A 13,776-nucleotide genomic window follows, 5' to 3' on the forward strand; every position below is an offset into this window, starting at 1 on the left:
ATATTTGCAACATGGGTTTTTGTACTTAGAATATAGGTTGTACATGCATATTTCTGAATGAAAGGTTCATGGTAATTTATCAATTGCCTTAATATCTTCAGTTTTGCTGTTTGACAAAAATGAATTGCGTCTCGGTCTCATGATGACAAATTATAAACAACATGATGAACCGAAATGTTTTAATAGCAATTTTTATTTCACTGTATTGACTGACTCATGAATCTAACATCTGTTGGGAATTTTGCAGCTCTGGTTTATGATATACTATAAATATTCCAAATGCAATTGAAAACATCTGTAGCTTTCAAAATTAATAAAATAAGGCTTGTATCCATTTCTTTCAGCACTAGTACCTATTTTGACATTTGTCAATAGTGTACCTCAAAAAGTTTCCGTTTCTCTGGCTACATGTTCTGCCTCATTACTTGTGTTCCCCTGTATCCATGGTGAATGTTGGTGGGTGGAGCTTCCTGCGCTGCAGCTGGTGATCATACTAATCAGCTGGTTGTTTACCTGCAGCAGAAATGGAAGGAAGGAAGATGGTTGCGTTGTCTCTCTTGTTTCATTATCTTACTTCTTGTGAATGTCTACATTTACCATTTGTTTGTCCAATGACGAATGTAAGTACTTGTATTATAACTGTTCCCTATCTTTTCTAATCTCCTGTAGTTTGATCCAATGTGTTTATTTTAGTGTTTGTTGTCATGGCTCTGTCTACCTCTTTGAGTTTAGCTTTTGATTTGAAAGTTGTGTCATATCGATCTTTTGTTGTTGTTTTTCATCTGTTCATTGTTGTTGTCTCACACGTGATACATGGTTTAATGAATTCTATTTCATTGCTTCATTTTTGATGAATGAGTCTGCTTTGGGGTTCAAGATCCAGTGTTTTCATTATTTACGCTTGTAATGCTGTACCATCAAACAGAATTTCACAACATGTGTTATTACTAAAGAATACCGTAATTGATTGTTGTGTAACAAAAGTCGGTTTTCCAATCATGCAAATGAACAAATTTCCAAGACTTAGATTTTCCTACATATTTTCATACGTGCTTTTTGCTGCAGAAAATGAATATATTGAATGAATTATTTTGCAAATAGTTGTGGGCTGGCCTTATTTTTTTTCCCACATTACGACTGGACTATTATGGCCTGGCTCCAGTTTACCCATAAAGCCTTTCAGTATAGAAAATGGACAGACAGAAGTGTTACTTGTAAAAGTTCATTATGCACTTACATGGTTGTCAACGACAATAAGTTCCAAATTGCCAAGGATCTCACGGACCACTTGTGGTCTACACTGCTGTAGAGCAATGGAAAAGAAGTGAAGTGATCTACACATCATTGGTAAAATGCTTGTATTAATACAGGCATTCTTCCCCTAAAATTTAGAGTGTATTTAGTATATTAACAGTCTAAATATACTGAATGTGTAAGTTTCACCACATACTGATTCATTCTTGACTGTTGGTATTGAAGAGAATAATGCCAGGATTCAGAGGTAACGAGACAATTTCGATATTCATTGGCCAATCTATGTCTACCGAGAGCAATTACACTATAAAATTATTCGTAAAAAAAAAAAACACTTTTAATGGGTAACTGATTCTCTATTGGTTCACGCAACTTTGGTTCCCTCTCAGTGAAAGGTTCACTCTCTCCGCATGTGCCCTATGATTGACTGCTGACCTGTTCATGGTGAATGTTCTCTATCGTGCTTGTGTGGGTTTTTTTCCGGGTACTCGGATTTATTCCCACATTTGCAAAAAAATCCATATTAAATTAACCGTTGACTAAATTGTCCAGAGGGGCAAATGTGATTTCCTGGCAACCCATCGAGTGTGTACTCACCTCTCGCCAAAGTCAGCTGGGACAGAGTCCAGCTCACCAGCAACCTCAATGAGGACAAACTGAATAGAAAATGCTTGGAAGAGTGACTTGCATACAACCCTCTATTCCTATGAAGTTGGGATGTGGTGTAAAATGTAAGTAAAATCAGCATATAATTATTTGAATATCTTTTTCAACCTGTATGCAATTGAATACACTACAACGACACAATATTTAATGTTCAATTTTTTTTTTTTTACAAATATTCTCCAATTTTAGCAACAAAATTACAGTCCACAATCTGACCACATTTTTCAGATAATCTGCAAATCTCTGCAAGACAATCTGAAGGCCAAAAACCTACACTGGCAGCATGCCCTGGACCTTCAATCCCTCATCCATTCAGACCCACCATCATTATGTAAAAGATATTACCACATAGGCTCAAGAACACTTTATAAAACCACCGTCAGATAACACAGTTTGTGCTAAATAACATTCAAATTCAAAATATCACCTCTTGTACAGGTACATAGAGCGTATGCCATCTAAGCAATGTCTTTTTCAGAGACATCTTTGTTTAATTCAGCAAGTCAATGCCAAGCTTCATTCTGTACGTGTTATAGCAACATGGCTTCAGTGTAAATGAGTGCAAGTAGACTGGCCCGCCAGAGGTCCAGATCTGTGTGTAGCACATTACCATAAAGTGTAAAATACAACAACAGAGAACCTAGACTGTTGAGCAACTGAAGGTGAAAAGAATTCCACCTACAAAACTTCAACAAGTTTTATCCACAATTTCTAAATTGTTGTTGAATGTTGTTAAAAAAATTAAGTAACACAGTGACAAATGTTTGTAATTTATCCATTAAAAATACATTTTTGGGGGTCAATCAAATTGTATCTACTGTATATGCACACATGAAAATGCAAAAACCAAAACATTTATTCAGAAAAACTTTGCAAGTGGTGGGAAAACAGATAATGTTGCAATTAGATTATTTTGAAACTTTAAATTTTTGTCATTGTTGTTAGCCTTGCAGTGGAAAGGTTTTGGGTCCAATTGTCGGCTCAGGCTCTCCTGTGTGTTTGCATGGTCTTCTCGTTTTTGGATGGATGGATGGATGGATGGATGGATGGATGGATGGATGGATGGATGGATGGAAATTGATGGAAGGACTTGGTGTCCATCCTTGAGCAGTTAATTTTTTTCTGATTTTGATGTACCAGTAAGGCTAATTCACAGCGTTCCGTCTACAGTAGAAGCCACATTTGTTCTTGCAATGTGAACATCTACATAAAAAATTCAGACTTATCAAGAAAATCCGAGGTGTAGTGTTCCTGTTATCACATATTAGCATTAGCTAACAGTGTTTTCAGCAGCATTAGTTTCCAAGCGGGACATACTTAAATGTTTATCAAAACCAATTAAATTTGACACGAGGGTGGCGAGTTATTTACGTTTGGCCATGTGTTTGCTGCAGGTTCCACGTGCATGTACTAACTGATCCACTACATTCATAATTTGTGCTGTCTCTGTGAGTCAAAACACAAACGAGGACTTACTTATGAATAAATGTCTCCCAATTAGAAAACAAAAACATTTTGTATAAAACGAGCTTGAGAATTCTTTCCACCATGAGCATTAATGACTAATACTAAAACTGTTTGATATCTTTAACATATTCCAGAAATCAGGATGTGTGTGTGTGTGTGTGTGGTGAACATATAGGCCCTTGTCGCACACGTGCCACTGAACCAAAAGCTAGTAGACAAGTACTGCATTCACTACCAAGTTGCTATATTTTTGTCATAGGTTTGTCATTGCACAGTCATACATCAATAACAGACTGTGGGATATTTTCATCAGGGTCATAAATGCAAGGGGGATGTGAGAGGTAGAAAAACACTCCTGAAAAATCTACAAGGCTTGAAGGAATGTTCTCTTCTATGGACTTACTTCTCGCTCATGGCAGGAAGTGCCAGTCAAACCACAGGAATGCAAAGCACTAAAGCAGACATGGTTTTCCACAAGAGAGCAAAACCAAGGGGGCAGAGGGGGGGGAGTCTTAAGGAGAAAAAAGAGAGCCGGACAGTCATTTGTGAAAAGTCAGACAGCCTGAGAGATGGCGGGAGTAATTGAGAAGGTGTCTGTGTTGTTTTTTTTGCAGCCAAGCAGCGGCTGCAAAACAGAGAGACTGGTATGAGGCGCTCTTAACTTTCACTGATCAGATAAGTGCAGGGGACATTGTTGTGAGCTCTGTTACATAGTGATGTAGAGAAGGAAAAGCAAGAAGAGGTTTGATTAAAAACCATTTTGTGGGTGTGGGAGAAGATCAACTGAGAGTCAGGCTGAGGCTAATACAGTTTACGTACTTATTGACAATCGGTCCAAAATAGCCTTTCCCTCCTGTGGAAAAAAAGTTCAAAAAAAAAAAAAAATAGAACTCTAATGAACATTAAAAGGGTGCAGAAAAAAAACAGTGAGCACCATTTACCTCACTGGGATTTGGAAAACCAGTGGTTATATGATTTGAGCACCATTTGCCTCATGAAGTCCAACTCATCTCCTTTGCATAGAATCAATCAGGTTGTTGATTCTAGCCTGTGAAAGGTTGGCCATCCAGGTCATTTCATCGACCCATCTATTTTCTAAACCGCTTATCCTCATGGGGTTCGCAGGAGAGCTGGAGCTTATCTGAGCTGTCATCAGGCAGGAGGTAGGGTGCACCCTAAATCAGGGGTGTCCAAACTTTTTGCAAAGAGGGCCAGATTTGGTAAGGTGAAAATGTGTGGGGGCCGACTATTTAGCCTGACATTCTTTGAACCATTAACATTAAATACAAATTAACTTTTTGGGATTTTTTTTAATTTAATTACAAATGGCATACTTTTACTTTTACATTTTTTTTTACATTTAGGTTTTTACCGAAATCACAAACTACAAAAAATTAAGAAAACTATAAAGGATATCTAAGTTCATGTGAAACATTACATATTATTCACTATTATATGCTCACTGTAGGAAAAGTGCTGAAAACAAAACAATGATCACTGCATATTCAAACTGTGATTTTGACCATCACAAAAAAATTAATTAACTGAGATTTAAGAATTTATTCAACTCAGAGGACTTAACAAAGGTCTTGCCTGCACTAATGTGAAGGGTGATACTGGGATCTTGACTGCAGTATGTAGTCCATGTCTGGCTCAAGAGCAGTGGTTTTGATGCGCAAGACGTCACGCAGGTGAGAGTCACTCAGTCTCGTCCTCATGCGGCTCTTGTTAATGTTCATAACGGAGAATGTCTTCTCGCACATGTATGTGGAGCCAAACAAGCTCAGCATTTTCTTAGCAAATGTCCGAATTGCTTGGAACCTGCCTTCATCCAGCTGGCGGTAGAAGTTGACAAGAGGGAGCTGTTGGTGCCGACTGCGATGCTCGGCGTCACACTGCAGCTCAATGAGCTCCAGTTGCAGGTGGTCTGGAGCGTCATCAGGGTCCACGGAGAAAGGAGAGGAAAAAAGCGTGATCTCCTTTTCAATAGCTGCAAAGTCCCGAAAGCGCTGCTGAAACTCCTCAACCAGAGATGAGATGTCTGCTGCATACTTTGTCATTTGCGCACTGATATTGATCTGTGGGAAACTGGTCACAATTTCCTGCAGCGACGGGAAATGTGCGGTATTGGGCTGCGCCTGTGACAGGTGTCTTTGGAAAAGTAGCAGCTTGGTCCGAAAGGCTTTGATGTGTGAATACAGTTGGCTTACCACTGCATTTTGCCCTTGAAGGCTTGTGTTCAGCGCATTCAGATGTCGCGTTATGTCAACTAAAAATCCCAAATCAGCCAGCCAAACAGGATCATTTAATTGTGGCATGGGTTGTCCCTTTTTAGTCAAGAATTGTCCAATTTCCTCCCTGAGAGAGAAGAAGCGCTGCAGCGCAGACCCCCGACTGAGCCACCTTACGTCGGTGTGATACAAAACATCTCCGTATTCAGCCTGGATGTCGAGAAGAAACTGTTGAAACTGGCGGTGGCACAGCGCTTTGGAGCGAATATAATTAATAGTCTTTATCACCGGTTTCATAACATTATCATATTTCATATATTTGGCACAGAGAACTTCTTGATGAATAATACAGTGGAGTTTAATAGCGCTGCCTCCTTCTTCGCTGACTTTGTTACAGACAAGGCTTGATAATCCACTCCGCTCGCCAGCCATGGCAGGTGCGCTGTCCGTAATAATCCCGGTGACTTTATTCCACTGTAGTTTCATGTCATCTACGGTGGAACAAACAGAAACAAATAAATCCGTTCCTCTTGTTTGGCCCTTCAGACTCTGGAGGTCCAGAAGCTCTTCACTCACGTTCATGTCATTGTCCACTCCTCTTAAAAAGATCAGTAACTGAGCGGTGTCGGATGCATCCGTGCTTTCATCGCACGCTAACGAGAAAAAGTCAAACTCAGTTCCTTTTGCCTCTAACTGTCTCTTAATATCTAATGAAACGTCTTCAATTCTCCGTACCACAGTATTACGAGCCAGGCAAATATTGGCAAACTCTTGCTTCTTCGCGGGACAAATTTTCTCAACCATTTTCATTACACAGTCTTTAATAAATTCACCCTCAGTGAAAGGTTTGCAGTGCTTTGCAATCAGCGTTGCCACTTCGTAGCTTTCCTTTGTGGCATTTTCATTTGACTCACGGACTCTTGTGAAAAAGCTTTGCTGTGCCGTTAAAACAGCTTCCAGTTGCTTCACTTTTTCACCGCGTTTGTTCCCAGTTAGCTTGTCGTAGCTAGCATGTTTCGTCTGGTAGTGCCTCTTGATGTTGAATTCCTTGAAAACAGCCACAGTCTCTTGGCAAATTAGGCAGACAGAGTTGTTTCGTATTTCAGTGAAAAAATACTCAAATTTCCACTTCGCGGTCAACTTTCCTTTTTTTGTTTACAGACGCCATGTTAGAAATGGGCTGGGCTGAAACGATCACGCAAGGTCAAGGGTCACGGCGGCCAGAGTGCGGCCACAGGGCTACTGCCATCTTCTGGTGAAATGAAAAATAGCTTTTTGTACACATGTATTTTATACTGTGGTCAACAGTGCTGGCGGGCCGCATATTATTGATTTCATGATAGAGGCCGCGGGCCGGTAAAAATTTGTCCACGGGCCGCAATTGGCCCGGGGGCCGGACTTTGGACATGTCTGCCCTAAATGGTTGCCAGCCAATCACAGGGAACACGGAGACAGACATCAGTCCCTCTTACAATCACACCTTGGGGCACTTTAGAGTATCCAATTAAAGCATGTTTTTGGGATGTGAGAAGAAACCGGAGTGGCCGGAGAAAGGCAAAGAGAACATGCAAAGTCCATACAAGTTGGGCTGGAATTTGAATGCAGGTCCTCAGAACTGTGAGGCCAATGCTCTACAGCTGCGCCACCGTGCTGCCCAGGTAATTTCATTCTCATGATATTGAATCAGTGGAGGCTGAACTGCTCTGGTTGTGTCACAAGATGTCTGATGAAATGTCTGATCAGAGCAGCCTTCTTCATTTATTGGCTCCAGACAACACCATGCACAGATGGGCTTCCATTGGATGGTTTATGACAGTTTTGTGTAACCAATTCTTTGGTTATGCAAACCAATTATTGCACAATCGACCAGGCTCGCTGGTTTTAGACAATGTTGAGGCTAAGGATGTTGGATGGGGAGACCTTGGGCCTGTTGTTGTGCTATTGAGCCACAAACATCAGTTCACATTCCACCATGATCATGCACAGCCCCACATTGTCAGGATCTTTACACAATTTCTGAAGCCAGAACATCCCAGTTATGCATGATCAGCATACTCGCTGGACTTTGAGCATGTTTGCTATCCTGTGCTTCGCTATGTACAACAGCATGTTCCAGTTCCTGTCAAAATCCAGCAACCTTGCACAGTCATTGAAGAGAAGTGGACCAACACTGACTGGTTTTATGGTTTTCTTCCTTGCGAACCCCTCCATTTTCCCATGACAGTCTCAAAAATTATACTAGAGTATATACCGTTTCCATTATGCTACCAGTTTTGAGAATGCTCTTTTCTATTCCACATATAAATGCAAACATACAAACACACATACCCACCTCGGTGTACACACAAACGCAGTACCTACTGAATAATATGATCACAGGTGTCAAACTCAAAGCCTGGGGGCCAGATCCAACCTACGAGATTATTTTAAGTGGCCAACGAAACCAAACCATCTCCATTGACTTCATGTTTCTTGTCAAAAAAACAGAATAGACAAAATACCAAAATAGCCTATTCCACTCAATTTTAATAACATTGAGACATTGCATTTACCAAGCCCATTTCAAAAATAGTTCAACAAGTAATTTTTCCGAGATTCTTATTTCAAAATAGGTTATCCACAAGTCTGTTGTATATCTAGAATATGAGACGAGCAAACTTGTATGTGGGTTCGCAGTCATAATGGCCCTCTGAGGGCAACTGGGATACAGTAAAATAGAATAAAAAAAAACAATTGAGCAAATGAGTAGATGCATAAATGTTAACATAAATTGTGAAAAAGCTCAATAAAATACAAGTTAAGTAAACACTGAAAAGTATCTATTAAACGCTAAACCATACGGTTGACTCTTGACCCTCCTTTCAAGAGCATCAATAGTCTTTGCGTTCCTGCCATAATGGCTGTCTGGCAAAGAAACCTGACCTCAAATCCATTAAACATCTTTGGAATGAACTATTAGGGTTATTGTACAATAGGCCTCCTTAGAAGAACTCTCAAACACTCAATGACATACAGTAATGATCAATGATCAACATGTTACTCCACGTACTGTAATTCAGGCAATCATGACAAAAAGCTTAGTCGTACAGTTTGGGGATTAGCACAATTATCAATATGTCATCTTCATCTGATAGCAAAACCTGTTATTTCTAGTCACTTGGCAATCATTCAAATTATCAACAAGGCATGAGAGGCTGTGGTGCCTTTAAACATTTAATGTCGCTTAATGAACTACTAATTATGACACGCTGTACTATATAATCATGTTTATGGAAGTGATACTGATAAAAAGTGGGACTCGTCTTTTAATCCAATATGATACATTGTAAATTAAACAGAAATAGGTTGTTCCTTGGTCACGCTGTCAGCTCAGTAATGCAGTACAAAAATAACTGTATACAAAGTTTAATTTGTAAGTAGAAAAGAATGAGAAATTTTGCAATGCCTTTCGGGCCGCTAGTTAATGATGGCAATGAAACACTGTGGATGCACACTAACTGCTTTTCTTTCTTGGTCTTTTTTCACAGTACTCAGGAATTTACCTGATATAAATGTCACTAGAGTATGTGCAGACTAATTCCGCATAGACAAGGAGACTATGATAATTCTTCAGAACACAGAAAGCCCCCAAGATCTAATCGTATCGGAGCGGGACAACGCCGCCAAACACTGAACTTCTGAGGCCCAGTATCGATAGATTGCTAAAGTATTAAAAGGATATAAATGCACGGACATGAAGTCTACTTGCACGAACTACACAAAGTAGCCTGTTCCACACTTGTTGGAGCGGAGAGCTGCAGGGCCTTGTAAGGAACTGGCAGAGATGGATTTGTCCCCATGGACCACAGCTGGAGCAGGTCTAAGAGGAGAGGAAATACCACTGGCACCAAGCGAAGACAGGCATGCCTCGCCTTTGACAGCCTGGATGAGACACACCAGGTTGGGAGGAGAGTTGGTGGCCCAAAATTCATTGCTGTGTGTTGCTGTGAGCCGTCAAGAACTGGGATTTTTTTTCAATGTAATCCCATCGTTTCTTTATTGAGGTTTGGGGTGGCATTTCACATCTCCCCCCACCACCTACCCCGCCCTTGTGCACACTTCTGTTCCCTCTTAGCGGATTCACACACACCCAGACGAGAGAAGCCCTTGAAGGCTTTCCAGCTTCAACATTTGCCTCATCTGGAAATAATTAAAGAGGGGAAAAGGTGGTTGAGGTGGCCAGACCAATTTTCAAAGAGTCAGTGTGACCCACCCAATGTGTATAACATGCATATGCTTAGCTCGCTCCTCACAATCCTCTTGTGACAACACTCCTACCACTATTTGGCTTCCCTGTTCTGGATCCCTCAATCATTCTTGTTTCCAGCTCACTGTTTATATGTCCAACTCTCAGCTCTATAATTGACAGTAGATATCCTTAGCCCACTTATATAGATTTGTTTATCTGGATTCGGGGGGAAATTCTGTGATTGACTGTCCGGAAAAAGAACTCTGGGTCAGGTACAGCTGGGAGTGAAACTTATGTGCATTCTTGCACGCTAAGATCCATTTTTAATGTTTCCAATGTGTCCCCCTCCAAAATGTTTTTTTTTCTTCCAGTTTGCCATTTATAAATAAAGCTAGAGTTGATTTATTTTCAGAATTCCAACATGTCCTTGACATTCAAAGGATTACTTTTTAGGAGTTTTTGGCATCATGAGGTGCTGGAGCAGGCGCTGGCCTTACATTCTACAGTATATAATAGTTGAAAAAGTATTCAATGTGTTCTCTCCATTTTGTCAGTTTCATATCAATGTTGTGCCAAGGAAAGAAAGAAAAAGAGGAATGCACAGAGCCTACAACTGAGTGTAGGGACTTTGAATGTTGGGACTATGACAGGAAAAGCACAGGAGTTGGTTGACATGATGATTAGGAGAAAGGTTGATATTCTGTGCATCCAAGAGAGCAGGTGGAAAGGTAGTAAGGCTAGAAGTTTGGGAGCAGGGTTTAAATTATTCTACCACGGAGTAGATGGGAAGAGAAATGGAGTAGGGGTTATTTTAAAGGAAGAGCTGGCTAAGAATGTCTTGGAGGTAAAAAGAGTATCAGATCGAGTGATGAGACTAAAATTTGAAATTGAGGGTGTTATGTATAATGTGGTTAGCGGCTATGCACCACAGGTAGGATGTGACCTAGAGTTGAAAGAGAAATTCTGGAAGGAACTAGATGAGGTAGTTCTGAGCATCCCAGACAGGGAGAGAGTTGTGATTGGTGCAGATTGTAATGGACATATTGGTAAAGGAAACAGGGGCGATGAAGAAGTGATGGGTAAGTACGGCATCCAGGAAAGGAACTTTGAAGGGCAGATGGTGGTGGACTTTGCAAAAAGGATGGAGATGGCTGTAGTGAACACTTATTTCCAGAAGAGGGAGGAGCATATAGTGACCTACAAGAGCGGAGGTAGAACCACGCAGGTAGATTATATTTTGTGCAGACGATGTAATCTGAAGGAGGTTACTGACTGTAAAGTAGTGGTAGGGGAGAGTGTAGCTCGACAGCATAGGATGGTAGTATGTAGGATGATTCTGGTGGTGGGTAGGAAGATTAAGAAGACAAAGGTAGAGCAGAGAACCATGTGGTGGAAGCTGAGAAAGGAAGAATGTTGTGCGGCCTTCCGGAAAGAGGTGAGACAGGCTCTCGATGGACAACCGAAGCTCCCGGAAGACTGGACGACGACAGCCAAGGTGATCAGAGAGACAGGCAGGAGAGTACTTGGTGTGTCATCTGGTAGGAAAGGGGAGAAGGAGACTTGGTGGTGGAACCCCAAAATACAGGGAGTCATACAAGGAAAGAGATTAGCGAAGAAGAAGTGGGATACTGAGAGGACTGAGGAGAGGCGAAAGGAGTACATCGAGATGCGACGTAGGGCAAAGGTAGAGGTGGCAAAGGCTAAACAAGAGGCATATGAAGACATGTACACCAGGTTGGACACGAAAGAAGGAGAAAAGGATCTCTACAGGTTGGCCAGACAGAGGGATAGAGATGGGAAGGATGTGCAGCAGGTAAGGGTGATTAAGGATAGAGATGGAAATGTGTTGACTGGTGCCGGTAGTGTACTAAATAGATGGAAAGAATACTTTGAGAAGTTGATGAATGAAGAAAATGAGAGAGAAGGAAGAGTTGAAGAGGCAAGAGTGAAGGACCAGGAAGTGGAAATGATTACTAAGGGGGAAGTCAGAAAGGCACTACAAAGGATGAAAAATGGAAAGGCAGTTGGTCCTGATGACATACCGGTAGAGGTATGGAAGCAATTTGGAGAGATGGCTGTGGAGTTTTTGACCAACTTATTCAACAGAATACTACCGGGCGAAAAGATGCCTGAAGAATGGAGGAAAAGTGTTCTAGTTCCCATTTTTAAGAATAAAGGGGATGTTCAGAGCTGTGGGAACTATAGAGGAATAAAGTTGATGAGCCACACAATGAAGTTATGGGAAAGAGTAGTGGAGGCTAGACTCAGGACAGAAGTAAGTATCTGCGAGCAACAGTATGGTTTCATGCCTAGAAAGAGTACCACAGATGCATTATTTGCCTTGAGGATGCTCGTGGAAAAGTACAGAGAAGGTCAGAAGGAGCTACATTGTGTCTTTGTGGATCTAGAGAAAGCCTATGACAGAGTACCAAGAGAGGAACTGTGGTACTGCATGCGTAAGTCTGGTGTGGCAGAGAAGTATGTTAAAATGGTACAGGACATGTATGATGGTAGCAGAACAATGGTGAGGTGTGCCTTAGGTGTGACAGAGGAATTTAAGGTGGAGGTGGGACTGCATCAGGGATCAGCTCTGAGCCCCTTCCTATTTGCAGTGGTAATGGATAGGCTGACAGATGAGGTTAGACTGGAATCCCCTTGGACCATGATGTTCGCAGATGATATTGTCATATGCAGTGAAAGCAGGGAGCATGCAGAGGAACAATTGGAAAGATGGAGACATGCACTGGAAAGGAGAGGAATGAAGATTAGCCGAAATAAAACAGAATATATGTGCGTGAATGAGAAAAGTAGAGGGGGAAGAGTGAGGCTACAGGGAGAAGAGATAGCAAGGGTGGACGACTTCAAATACTTGGGGTCAACAATACAGAGCAATGGAGAGTGTGGTCAGGAAGTGAAGAAACGGGTCCAAGCAGGTTGGAACAGCTGGCGAAAGGTGTCTGGTGTGTTATGTGACAGAAGAGTGTCTGCTAGGATGAAGGGCAAAGTTTACAAAACAGTGGTGAGGCCGGCCATGATGTACGGATTAGAGACGGTGGCACTGAAGAAACAACAGGAATCTGAACTGGAGGTGGCAGAAATGAAGATGTTGAGGTTCTCGCTCGGAGTGACCAGGTTGGATAGGATTAGAAATGAGCTCATTCGAGGGACGGCCAAAGCTGGATGTTTTGGAGACAAGATTCGAGAGAGCAGACTTCGATGGTTTGGACATGTTCAGAGGCGAGAGAGTGAGTATATTGGTAGAAGGATGCTGAGGATGGCGCTCCCAGGCAAAAGAGCGAGAGGAAGACCAAAGAGAAGGTTTATGGATGTGGTGAGGGAAGACATGAGGGCAGTTGGGGTTAGAGAGGAAGATGCAGGAGATAGGCTAAGATGGCAAAAGATGACATGCTGTGGCGACCCCTAACGGGACAAGCCGAAAGGAAAAGAAGAAGAAGAAGAAGAAGTTGTGCCAAGGGTGTTAAAGGAGACATATATTGCTATCTGAAAGGTGGATTGAAATGGTCCACCGATTCCTGAGTTCCAAACGATTTTCTGCTGAGAAGCCTGAAATCAGGTACATAATTCAAATTTCTTAAGCTTATCGACTTGGTCTCAAGCGAAGATGCCCCCCTACCGCTCCGCTCCCAAGCCAGCACTGTCAACATAACAAGCATGTGCGCTCTCACAAGTGAGTCTTCTACAAGGAGGGAACCAATCAGAGGAAACGGGGCGGCGGTCTTGGCCACATATGGACAAAGCGGATACAAAACTGTGTCAAACAGAAGTTGCTGCCACAGGTGTCTTTTCTGGACATTCGAATCACAAAGAAGCTTTTTGAAATGAAAATGACACTTTTTTTTTTTTTTTACTAGTTATGTGTTAGAGAGTCTAAATAGACAAAACAAGGGACTTTTAAACAAAATTTTATAT

The 13,776-nt window shown here is 41.6% G+C and overlaps 3 protein-coding genes across 4 annotated transcripts in view; 1 reads left to right on the forward strand and 2 right to left on the reverse strand.

Moving 5' to 3' along the window:
* LOC133504638 (protein 4.1-like) overlaps window positions 1-13,776 on the reverse strand; it is a 215,013-nt gene that overhangs the window by 114,779 nt on the left and 86,458 nt on the right. The window lies entirely within an intron of this gene.
* stx12 (syntaxin 12) overlaps window positions 222-13,776 on the reverse strand; it is a 38,527-nt gene continuing 24,972 nt past the window's right edge. Inside the window, exon 12 of one of the 2 annotated variants that reach the window (XM_061829013.1) lies at window positions 222-513. In XM_061829013.1, coding sequence (XP_061684997.1) covers window positions 494-513 — 20 coding nt within the window. In that variant the 3' untranslated portion in view covers window positions 222-493. The remainder of the gene's footprint in view (window positions 514-13,776) is intronic. The other variant, XM_061829106.1, reaches the window with a different exon arrangement.
* Window positions 534-13,776, forward strand: part of si:ch211-57n23.4 (immunoglobulin superfamily DCC subclass member 3) — an 82,233-nt gene continuing 68,990 nt past the window's right edge. Inside the window, exon 1 of the mRNA XM_061828553.1 lies at window positions 534-620. Within this exon, the coding sequence (XP_061684537.1) occupies window positions 584-620 (37 nt within the window). The 5' untranslated portion in view covers window positions 534-583. The remainder of the gene's footprint in view (window positions 621-13,776) is intronic.

The sequence above is a fragment of the Syngnathoides biaculeatus genome, chromosome 1 (assembly GCF_019802595.1).
Source record: "Syngnathoides biaculeatus isolate LvHL_M chromosome 1, ASM1980259v1, whole genome shotgun sequence".
Classification (NCBI taxonomy): Eukaryota; Metazoa; Chordata; class Actinopteri; order Syngnathiformes; family Syngnathidae; genus Syngnathoides; species Syngnathoides biaculeatus.